This window comes from Pseudonaja textilis, chromosome Z (assembly GCF_049901715.1).
Source record: "Pseudonaja textilis isolate UNSWEBS1 chromosome Z, rPseTex1.2, whole genome shotgun sequence".
Taxonomy (NCBI): domain Eukaryota; kingdom Metazoa; phylum Chordata; class Lepidosauria; order Squamata; family Elapidae; genus Pseudonaja; species Pseudonaja textilis.
In genome coordinates this window covers 91,272,152-91,284,374 of record NC_142008.1, presented here as the reverse complement: position 1 = coordinate 91,284,374, position 12,223 = coordinate 91,272,152, and the positions used below count along the sequence as shown (strand labels likewise).

General features: G+C 37.0%; 2 protein-coding genes across 2 annotated transcripts in view; one reads left to right on the top strand and one right to left on the bottom strand.

The window, feature by feature from the left end:
• Positions 1-368: 368 nt before the first annotated feature.
• MIEN1 (migration and invasion enhancer 1) lies at positions 369-5,402 on the top strand. Its single transcript, XM_026717574.2, has 4 exons — positions 369-559; positions 1,964-2,061; positions 2,758-2,834; positions 3,651-5,402. The coding sequence occupies exons 1-4, from the start codon at positions 477-479 to the stop codon at positions 3,732-3,734; spliced, it is 342 nt and encodes a 113-aa protein (XP_026573359.1). The 5' UTR covers positions 369-476; the 3' UTR covers positions 3,735-5,402.
• A 1,271-nt stretch (positions 5,403-6,673) lies between these two features.
• ERBB2 (erb-b2 receptor tyrosine kinase 2) overlaps positions 6,674-12,223 on the bottom strand; it is a 77,667-nt gene continuing 72,117 nt past the window's right edge. The window contains exons 26-27 of the mRNA XM_026717573.2: positions 10,440-10,719; positions 6,674-10,048 (exon numbers count right to left, since the gene is read on the bottom strand). Coding sequence (XP_026573358.1) covers positions 9,660-10,048; positions 10,440-10,719 — 669 coding nt within the window. The 3' untranslated portion in view covers positions 6,674-9,659. The remainder of the gene's footprint in view (positions 10,049-10,439; positions 10,720-12,223) is intronic.

Genomic DNA, 12,223 nt, shown 5'->3' with positions numbered 1-12,223 from the left:
GGCATGGTGCCTGAAGGTTATTTGAAAGGAAGGGCTCTTTGACAGCAGATACTTAGCATGTCACCAATAGAGAAACTGGCCACTTTGACACGAAACTCTTAAGGCTGAGTAACCATCAGAATGGAACTGCTTCCTTGCAGCGTTTCCATGGTAGCGACCCGGCGAACTGCACAGAGGATACAGCTGACTTAAAGGGAATGGATAGAGTTCTGCAATAACGATTATGCTAGCGATCAGCAGGGGGAGCTCAAACTCTCGGCGGTGTGGCAGAAGATTGGAGGAAACGAAAGGCCCGTTAGAGGCCCGCTTCACGTGACCCAGCAAGGCCTCTGAAGGCCCACATAAGCCGGAAGTAGGTTTTCTTGCCTGGGATGAGGTAGCAACCTACAGGAAGTCAAGCTTGGTTTTTGAAACTTCGGCCCGAACTGAGACGGGAAGGCTGTGGGGTGGGTTCCGTGGACTCGCTAGCGGTTGGTATGATGAGCGATGGGTCAGGAGAGCCGACTACGGAGGTCCCGCCCGTTACCGGAAGAGGGATTCATATCGTCGTGGAATACTGGTGAGCGAAAGAGAGCCGGAGGGCGGCGCCTGTGGGGGGAAGGCCACGCCTCGGCAGAGGGTAATCCCGCCCATCCATGGAGGCTGCGAAAGCTGGTTGCTGTTTTCTCTCGTGCTTCTTGATTTCGCTGCCTGGCTCCCCTTCAAAGTTGCGCTATTAAGGCTGGGAGGTAGAGAGTCGCCTTTTCTTTCCTCCGTGTTTGCGTCTTAATTTCTTTGTTCTTGGGCCAATGCGGTTGCTTTATAGCAGCGTTTCCCAACAGAAATTCTAACAGAAACACAAGTTTCCCAGACTTGAAATTCTAGACCTAGACAACCTAGAACTACGCCGCCTTCCGTCCGATCTAAGTATAGTACATAAAATCATACATTGCAACGACTTACCTGTCAATGAATACTTCAGCTTCAACCATAACACAAGAGCAAACAATAGATACAAACTCAAGGTTAATTGCACCAAACTTGATTGCAGGAAATACGACTTCAGCCACAGAGTGGTCAGTGCCTGGAATACTTTACCTGACTCTGTGGTTTCTTCCCCTAATCCCCAAAACTTTAATCTTAGACTGTCTACTATTGACCTCACCCCTTTCCTAAGAGGTCTGTAGGGGGCGTGCATAATATGGGCACCAACGTGCCTACCGTCCCTGTCCCATTGATTCTTTTTGTTTTTCTTATATGTACCCATTTCATGTATTCATAACTATGTTTATACTTATACCTGTTATCTTATAATTACTTGAAAAAATAAAATAAAATGGCAACTTTTAAGACTCGGGAACTTCAACTCCCAGAATTCCCTGGCTACCCTGGTTTATGTCATAAACTTTATGATATAACCACCTTGACGTGAATTTTTACAGATCACAAGGGACAGAATAACATGCCTTCCTGGGTTCTTCACAAACCAAATCTTACTGTAAGGTCAAATAACAGTGGGGTTTAGTTTGGCTCCTTGATGTTGGGAGAATGTTTGTGTGCTCAAGGTTTATTTAGCCTATCTATCTGTATTTTATCAAGCTTAGAAGCCAAAGAACTAGTTTGCCCGGCATGGTTCAGAGTTTAATGACAGAAGCATGCCTGGAAAGCAGAATAATAGCATGAGTTACTATATTTTATGTAAAAATGTGGGTATTTTTCTTTTGGTAATATTTGCAAAATGTTGGAATGCAGCCCCTGGTTCCACAGAAAGATGATGCACCATAAAGACATTTACTCTTTGTGAATTCTTCAGTCTCGTGTGAACCATCTTTTAGTACTATTTTTAAAATAAGCAGGTAATGCATATGTAAAAATCAAATATTTTATTGCCTCCACCCAACTTTCACTTTACTGCCTTTTTTACTGAAGATCTTACCCTATCTTCAACTTAAACTTTACACCAACACTAAATTTCTCTTTTTAGCAAGCCCTGTGGCTTTGAATCTGCCTACCTGGAACTGGCAAGTGCTGTAAAAGAAGAGTACCCCGATGTGGAGATCGAATCCCGTCTTGGGGGCACAGGTACAAGTTAGTGTCTGTATGCTAATAAGCAGCAGCAATTAGAAAGATCTCATTTATATGATGGAATGAACATACTATGTCTATGAAATTAATGTCTGCATAATAAACATGTACATTAGAAGATCACCAGTATGGGCTGGTTGTACCCCTTGGAATTAGGGAACTAGCCTATGATCAGTCCTAAGAGTTTAAGAGAACAAAGTTCATACTCATATAAATTAAAATGAGAACAAGAGATAATAGTAGGGAAAGAAAAATTTATATTTTTGCCCCTGTTTGCTAGGTCACCTATTGAAATCTCTATATACTGTATATTTTCATGGGTAAGCTGAGAATCTTAGGTCCTAAAATATATCCCTCAAATTGAGTTCAGTTTATCTGCTGAGTTTATCTGTATATTATTAAGAAATACCTGGTGAATAATTAAAGAACTCCAGATGGTTTTGAAAAGTTGACCTTTACTGTATACCCAGTAAAAATTTACAATGCTACAAGCAGATGAGTTGTCTTCTAATATTTGGACTTTCACATGGATTGTCCACATCCAAGTACAGATGTATATACTCATAGGTATGAGTATGAAATCTTACTGTCACTTTATAGGTTTATTTTTGAGATAGGTGACACAAGCAGGTTTTTGATTCTGGATGAATTAATATGAACTGAACTGGTTATAATGCAACATATTTTTTAAAGGTGCCTTTGAAATAGAAATAAATGGACAATTGATCTTCTCCAAACTTGAGAATGGAGGATTCCCTTATGAGAAAGACGTGAGTTCTTATTTTTTCCTGCTATTCCTCAAAATATTATTTTGGAAGAAAGCTTATATATCTAAGGTAATGGTCAAATTGTTCTCATGTAGGGTTTCAGAGATGAAATCAGCAACATAGTGTAGGATTTGACTAGTTTTAATTTAAAAGTAGAGGAATGGTTAGATGCTGAAAATGATGTTGATATTTGCTTTAGAAGTTATAGTCATCCTTGACTTTATTTGAAAAAATACTGTGTAGACATGCCAGGAATAAAATTGTATTCTTAATTCATGTTCTCATCCAGATAAAATGGGAGCATTATTCTAATAATATTTCTCACTTCCTCATAAAACATACAGTTGTAGGCTAGATCTAGTTAGCCTATCCTATAGTTAGAATAGAAAAGTTGTTATAGGTATGATAGAAAAAAAGTATATCTCTTCTTCCAGTAGCCTCCATTTTCCTTCAAACCTGTTCCAGAGAGATGATAATATTGCAGAATAGTGGGGAGGGGACACTTCAGGTAGGAGGAAAAGGGAAATCCCTTGTAGAAGTGAAAATGTGTTCACATAACACGGGAGTTAAAAATCCTCCACTTTCAAGGTTCATGGGGAAAGAAATTATGTACAAGAGATTTAGTTTTCCTTCCTTGATTGTATTATTCATATTATAAAACACTTTGATATACTCCTGGTATTTCTTAAAAAGATATATATATATATATTTTGCCCAATAAATTCAGACGGCATTTTGACAATTTATTCTTTTTCACTCAGTCTATTGAAAATGGGGTGGAAAATTACAGAGTTTATTTTCTCCATTTTGTCTCTTTAGCTCATTGAAGCCATTCGGAGGGCTAGCAATGGAGAGCCACTTGAGAAAATCACCAAGAGCCGGCCACCTTGTGTCATTCTTTAGTGTATTTTTTACATTTACTCCATGTTCTCTACTTGCCCACCCTCCCTGAATCCTTGTCACTTTTGGTTCCAATTTTTGCTTCCAATTTTTGCTTCCAACTTTTGCTTCTGGTATTAATTCAATCAATAGTTTAATACCTGATCAGGATAGACATTAAAATAATTTTGGTTGTTTACAAACAAGTAAAATAAGCTAGAACTAGAACTTAAGCCATATTTGGGGGGTTGATTTAACAGGGCTTATTCAATAAAGTAATCTTTTTTTCTTGAGGACAATTTAATGTAATTCATTTTTCTATTTTTTGAGATGCTAGCATGGATCTTTCCTGTTGTATTTTTTTTTAATCCCATCTGAATGAACAGGAGTAAAACCTTGTCTTAGATGTCTTAGAACATCTAAGATCTTTTAGCTTATCTGCCTTTAAAGCCTCAACTTCTGGCCATTTTCCTGCTCCTTTCCAGGGATTTAGAGTGAGTTGGTGCCACAACCTGACTTCATTATGAGATCTGCAGGTTCAGAGTGAAGCTTGATAAGAAGTCTTCCCAATAGTCCTGTATAGGGACAATTGATACTACAGCAAATGTTTTCAAGGACCACATATTTTAAAGCAACATTTTGGGGGTCATTGTTGCTAAAGGAGTGCTTCAGAATGAAAAACATCCTACACCTCACACTACATGAATGAGAATTAATCACAATCTTTTTGCTCCCCAACTCCACTGATTTATCTTTGGTTTAGAGTTTCCCTAATTTTACGTGAAATTCAATCGAGTTAACCAGGACAATGTTGCCACATGTGAGAGGGGAATATTTAGATACTCATTTCTTTTCTACACTGCTCTGAACTTGCAAATGATCATCCTTCTAAGATATCCCCAAACTAGGCATGATTTGTTGACAAAGAAAGTAGTTCTTTGATGCTTATATTCTGAATTAGTTTTTTCTGAGAACAAGTATAAAATCGAAAGTAATTCATAGTAGGACATTTAAAAATTATTTTATGGGTGACTTATATTTACAGCTCAATTGTCTTGTTAAAAACTAGACTTCTTGAACTTTTTACCCGCTCCCAGTAAGTATTTTTGTAGTTTAATTATTTCAACAGTAAGTTATAAACCTAACTCTTCCATTGCAATCATGAGACTTTTAAGAGTTTCATTTGGATCAGAGTATGTACCTGTCTAACTTGAAGTGTTTCCTTGCAAACAGTCTTTCTTTTGATTAAATTGTAGATCTATATCTATTATACTAGTAATACAGATTTCATGACATGAACTTATTGTCATAGTAGGTATTCTCATCAGTACATATGGCAAATATTGAAATTAGAACATAAGTTATCAACCCTGTAACTGCATGTTTCACAGCTTATGTCATAGGAATGAGCAATATAATTTTCTTTAGTTTTTACTTTACTGTCATTTTCACTGTACTGTGATGCCTCTATTTTGATTCTAATAATCCAGTTTTCGTCTTGGATCTATCAGTGAGTAATTCTAAGAAGTAATTGAAAATGCTGCTGCTTGTTGGCCCCTTTGCTGGGGCCAGACGGTGAAAGGCACCAATAATCTTCCTGCTTCCAAAGTCTTAATTTATATGTTGAAATTGTTGATGAGCCTCTATTTAGTGCAATTTATAATAAAGGAGAAAATGCTAAAATGCTTGCAATATATTGTCTGTGTGATTCTCTTAATTAATTAGAGCTTTTCACTTTTGGGGAATAGCTTGAAAAAATAAGATTGCTGTTTGCAAGGCATGATATGGGGTAGGATTTAAAATTTTGCAATTTAGAATGAAGAAAATTTAAACATTAAATTAAAATAGTTTGATTTTTTAAAAGTTTTTTTTCCCTATTAAAAGTAGACAGTCTCAATTGCAGGGGTTTGCTCTGAGCATGAAACAAGATTGTCTGTATTTGCTTCTATTCTTTGGCTGCAAAAAAATCTCACTGGATCAGCCCAGTGAAGAGTTCCTTTCACTGGTACCATACAAGAGATATAAGGAGAGAGAAAGACAGGGAGTTGGTTCTAAAGAAAGTGGCTAGGTGCCCTAACTGACCAAGGAAAGGAAGAGTTCCTTGTGCTAACAGTCTCACGCTAAAAAAAAGTATTTTCCACATGTTCAAAAGTCCACCTTCCATCTTGAACATGCATGAAGGGAAGGGAAAAAAAAGCAAGACTAAAGTAAGACTTATATGAACACTTACATGGATATACAATATTGACATCTGGCCTTAAGTTCTGGCCAAAGAATTGGAATGATTTATGTCTGTACTACAGCATCCATGCCTTGTTCCTATAGGCAATTTTAAATTACTAAAATGGTCAATGAATAGAACCAGTGCAAAGGTTAAGTGAAGAGAGGTCAGCCACCCTATAACTTTTTTCTTAAAAGATACAAAGTCTCCTTTTTACTGTTCCTCAATGTCATTAGCCTTTCATCTTTTATTGGCCTTTCTCCTTCCTCTCCCCGCCTCCCCCCCCTTTTTTTTTTAGAAATCTGCTACACTAATATCTCTGCTTGGGGAAAGGGATCTTTTGAGATGAATCAGGCTGAGAGTGGCCCAAAATCTAGTAGGGAAAAACAGCTAGGTTAGCTATTGACCTAGAATTTTTCTAAGATGTAATTATTAATTCAACAGTACTATGTTGTATTATCTCAGACTCAATTGTTTTGCTCTTTTCATCCTAAAATAGGATTTTTTTTGTATAATATATACATTTTTGTATAAATTTATGTAATTCCTAAAACATAGAAATCTCAATGACCTGGGCAAAAGGAATCATGGTCCCAGTTTTCTGCTGTCAAAAGCATCTAAATTCTGCCCAAAGGGTAGACTTTCTCTAGAGATTATTTCTGACCCTATATATGTGGGATTGAGCAGTTACAGAAATGTCAGTTTAAGGGACAATAACAATAAAAAAGCTTCAACACAAATGTTATAGAAAATGAAAACTATATTATACATTTCTCAGATATACAAATACTTATACCACATTTTTCTTTTTTTAAAAATAGCACTGACAGCTGATACCTCTCACTGATTTAACTTAGTACCAGCTGGAAAATACAGGTTTCAATGGAAACAGGCGAATACGCAAATACAGTGAACTTCAAAAATAGTAAACAAATCATTCTTTAGAACAGCTACATACACAATATAATTCTATTGTATTGATTTGTTTCTTACTGTTTTCTATAGTTTTTGTAAATGGTATTCAATTCCAAGACATTCTTTATTTACAATGAACAAGCTGTACCAATCACACTACGTCCCTTATCTCTTCAAGGATCTTTAGCTAACCTGCTGCCACCATCTGCAACTTTCAGAATTACTGACATACGTAGCCATTTCAGATATTTAAATATCAAAACAAAAGGCATTTCTCCAGATCCTCAGACTTGTTCTCTGTATGTACATATTGAAAGTGGTTACTTTTTTTGTCAGTGTTAGGAAGTCCTGGTAAAGCTTTAAATTCTCTTGTTCTATTTCATGTAAAGACATCAGAAAACGGTGCACTAATGTTAGCATCTCCATTTCATTACCCCACTTTTCAAATTTGATTCAAAAAGAGAGGAAGAAATAGAATTAGTTATAATCACAGTATTTATTCAGAATGGTTTTAGAAAAAGTTCTAGACAATCCGCGACCTACTGAGTCACTGTTTCAGAGATATTTCCTTATTAAATAAACAGAAAAAGAATGACCACTGGTGGGTAAAAAAGCAATGGAGTGTGATTAATTCCTGACTTCGTGTCAACTTCCCCACTGACTTTCCTTGTAGGAAGCTGGCAGGGAATATTGTAAATTAAAATCATGTGATTGCAATTAACTGCAGCAGTATGGTGGCATGGCAGCATTGAAATGGGCACAAAATTGCCAAATTTCAGTCCCATGGGAGTCATGGGTCCCAGATTTGGGATGCATTCTGTAAGTTAGCACATTTGCGGTACATAGATTCAGCAAATTGTTGCTTTCTGAATTTTTGCTTTTGTGTTTTGCCTAAGTGAAAGTTGCAACTAAACAAAACGAATTTTAGCAGTATATAATAGACCTACAATCATGACACATGGAATGGGAGATACTGACTTACAGGAACCTTCCCCAGTCTAGTGCTTTTCAGACATGTTACTCTTCCATTCCAACATACCACAGAAAAACGGTCTTGGGATTCATTTAGTTACATGTCACTAAATTCACTTAAGAGACATCAATTATTTTTATACACAGCATTTTAACATAATAGTAATAGTTAAGAATTAATTCATTGAACAAAGACTTCAATTAGAAGAAGTACAACCTGGAAAGTAACAAATCAACTTTTAAGAGGACCACTGCTGGCATAAATGTACACTGATTACAGATTAGTTCTTCCAGAGAGTAAAAAATTAAGCACCCCTTAATCTGTGCTTAATGAAAAAGTTCCTTTATGTTGCTTCATAAATTACACTGAGTAATTCTGTACTCTACTTTACACAGTTTTGTAGCCTTGAGTGCATGAGAGAAAGAGGCATTTCTTGAGTATCAAAAATTTACCCACAATTATATTAAATATATTAGCTTTTTTTAAAAAAGTCATATTAGTGGTCCTCAGGATTTAAAAGTAGTTGGCCCTGGGATCCAAAAGGTTGGTGACCCCTGATTTAGAAGACATATCTATATCTATGCATTTCAAACATACATTTGCCTCCATCAATGCTGGACTCATTTTTAAAAGCAAGGTTCTTAGAAATCTATATTTGGCACTATCAGTCTGCCCTTTCATATATTACGTGTACAGCTTTCACTTACTTAAGAAACAAATATTTCAAAAGCACTGTTAAAGGAGACATATTGAACCTATGAAGAAACTTCCTTCTAGTATTGTCTCTAACTGAAGCAATATGTTAGATGCTTTTTGTCAGTACTCTTGGTAGAAGCTAAGCAGTGGCATGTCAAAGATCATATACTATCAATTGCTTTCCAATCCAAACATTCCCTTTCTGAATTAGCATCACATAGTTTAGTTTTGGTTCCTCAACTGCCTCTTCTAGAAACTTCGGCAAAACAAATTTGTCACTAAGCAAAACTCTTTGTTCTAAAATACCTTGTTGAAAAAACATAAATTATTTTGTTCTACTTTGCTATAATGGTATATTATTCCCATCCTAGGGTTGAAGAATATCTGTTTAAGCGATAAAATTTCCCAAAATCATGCTTTGCCCTTATTTTCCACTCTTCCTGTCAGTCCAAACTCCGGTAAGAATGTTTTCGCTCTTCTTAATGTATTATAATTCCAACTTGTCATTTTCCAGGATCTTCTGGTAGTCTGACCCTCTTATCTTGAATCCCAAGACATCAAAAGCAGGGACTACAGGTATGGTGAGAAGTAAAAGAGCACTCCATTCTGCTGAAGTACCCAAATGGCAGCTGAGCTGCTTGAATCAGAGGAATGTCACAGATGTAGTGCCTTACAGCCCAGAAATGGGCAGACTTCAAGTTTGCAGGATTTTTAACCTCTTTTTATTTAAACCAGTGTCCGTCATCTGATTCTTGGGGTAATGGAAATAGTGTTGCAGAATTCTGAGCCAACTAGTATGTTTGATTACTGTACTATATTGACCAAAACTTGTAATTCTTCCAAACAAAAATCCATACTTGGACCCCAGAATTTTTAACAGCACATCTTAGGGTAGTAGCAGAGGGAAAATCCTGCTACTGCCAGTATTAAATAAGAGGGAGTAAAAAACCATGCCATTCTATTGCAGTAGATCCCACCATCTTCTTTCCTCAAGAGCTAGGAGATATGAGAGAAACAACCCCATTGGGCCTTAAAAGGATCATTAAGGCTTTAATCATGTTCATGCATGGGTAATTCACTGGGTTTGTATCCTGAGGTGTCGTGATTGTAAAAGTCAATTTGATTGGTCATGAGAAATATTTTTTTATGGAAAGTCCTTGGAACAGGTAACTGATTCTGACAGCCCTAAATACTCCAGGTTCTCTGCTGTTGGGGTTGAAGGAAAGCCATTGGTAGCAGCAGAAGGAACAATGGAGGTGGCAAAGAATTCTGCTGGATTACGCTTAGGATTTTCTTGGTTCCAATAATAAAGGTTGTCAAAAGCTTGTGGTAAAGGGCTAGATGCAGGGACACTGCATGGTGTCAGGTATTCTGGATTTTCCACTGCACTGGTGAAACTCATATAGAATGCATTCTTTGGTTCCTTGACAAGCCCGTTTTTGCCCATGTGCCTTTTTTGCTTTTCTAGTGTAGATCCTGGTAGTCGTAGGTTTTTGTTGGGTGGAAGATTGTTTTCTGGTTGATTTACATACTCTACAGAGAAAAGAATAAAAATAGTAAAATCCAGGTTGCGGTAGCTTGCATGCTTATCAACAAATACTACTAAGTGCACTCATGGCTTTTTTTTTTTCAATCAAAATTTAATAAAGGTTAGAAACGTTCTTTGAGAATATCCAGATCCATTGCAAAATATCTGAAATACTCAATCTGCCATTATACAAGAAAGGCTATATAGCACATGGATAAACACTTTTCAGTATCTATATAGGGTTGCTTAAACTAAACATATTTCTTAAGATCGTGCTGCAGAGAAAAAAGACATATTAGCTTTAGGGATTTGCAAACTACATAAATATCCCAAGCACTGTTCTGCCTTCAAAATCAAACTGCTATGCAATCTCCCAATAAAGAAAATAGTACATACCTGGTATGATAGGCAAGCTTAATGGTGCAGTGTAGCTCTTGTTATCAGGATTCTCCTTTTCATTGATTGATGCACTTGTGGGATCTTCACTATAGCGCTGAAGAGAAGAATCAGGTAACTGCAATGGTGCTGAATTCTGCATTGCTTTGCTTGCTGCATAGTCCTCCTCATGCACGTCCGTGGTGATACTTTCTGACTCTTCAGAAAGGGATGGCCCCAAGTATGGGTAATGAGGAGATTCCTCAGTCTCTTCTGCATCCATTTGAGTCTCTAGAACATTCTGGAAGAAAACAGTTCACAAGATCTAAAAAACTGATGTTATAACTTGGTAATTTGTATATATACACACACATATTAGATGGCTATCTGCATTTATACACACACACTCGTGTGTATAAATGCAGACAGCCACCTAATATATAAATGCATTTAGTTTGTAAATGCAGACAGCCAGTTTGGTCTAGTGATTAAGGCACCAGGCTAGAAAAAGATAGATTGTGAATTCAAGTCTGTCTTAGCAATAGCATTTAGACGTTTATACTACTCCATCCCAAAGAAAAAAATGCAAAAAAGCAAAATGGCTGCCTGAGGAAGCTTTACAGATAGTGGAGGAAGGAAGGGAAGCAAAAGGCAAGGGAAAAGAGAAAGATACACCCAGTTAAATGCAGAATCCCAGAGAATAGCTAGAAGAGGTGCTTTCTTAAACGAACAGTGCAAAGAAACAGAAGAAAACAATAGAATAGAGAGGACCAGAGATCTCTTCAAGAAAATTGGAGATATGAAGGAACATTTCGGTCATGATAAAGGACCAAAATGGCAGGGACCTAACAGAGGCAGAAGAGATTAAGAAGAGGTGGCAAAATTACATGGAAGAACTACACAAGAATGAGCTTAACGTCCCTGATAACCACAATGGGGTGATCACTGACCTCGAGCCAGACATTCTGGGATGTGAAGTCAAATGGGCCTTAGGAAGTCTGAGCAACAACAAAGCTAGTAGAGGTGACAGTATTCCAGCTGAGCTATTCAAAATCTTAAAAGATGATGCAGTAAAAGTGCTACACTCAATTTGCCAGCAAATTTGGAAAACTCAACAGTGGCCACAGGATTGAAAAAGGCCAGTTCACATTCCAATTCCAAAGAAGGGCAATGCCAAAGAATGTTCAAAATACCACACCATTGCACTCATTTCACATGCTAGCAAAGTTATGCTCAAGCTGGACTCCAGCAGTATGTGGACCGAGAACTCTGTGATCATATTAAGAGCAACTGCGTTCTCTTCACTGATGATGTAAAGCTATTCAACACCACAGACAATATTGCTGCCCTTCAAAAAGACCTCAACTATCTATCAGAATGGTCAAACAAATGGCAACTTCAAATCTCCACAAATAAATGCTCTGTCTTACATATTGGCAAAAATAATAATAATAATCAGAAAATAAAATAGAAGCTGAATAGTCAAGACCTTGTTGTTGATCTAAACTGTGTCAAGGACCTTGGAATACTCATCTCTAATGACCTAAGTGCTAGAGCCCACTGTAACTACATAGCCAAAAAGGCATTAAGAGTTGTTAACCTAATCCTGCATAGCTTTTTCTCTGGTAATATCACATTACTAACTAGAGCATACAAAACATTTGCTAGACCAATACTCGAGTACAGCTCATCAGTCTGGAACCTGCATTACGTATCTGATATTAATACAGTTGAGAAAGTCCAGAAATATTTCACAAGAAGAGTTCTCCACTCCTCTACTTGTTGCAGAATACCTTGCTACCAGA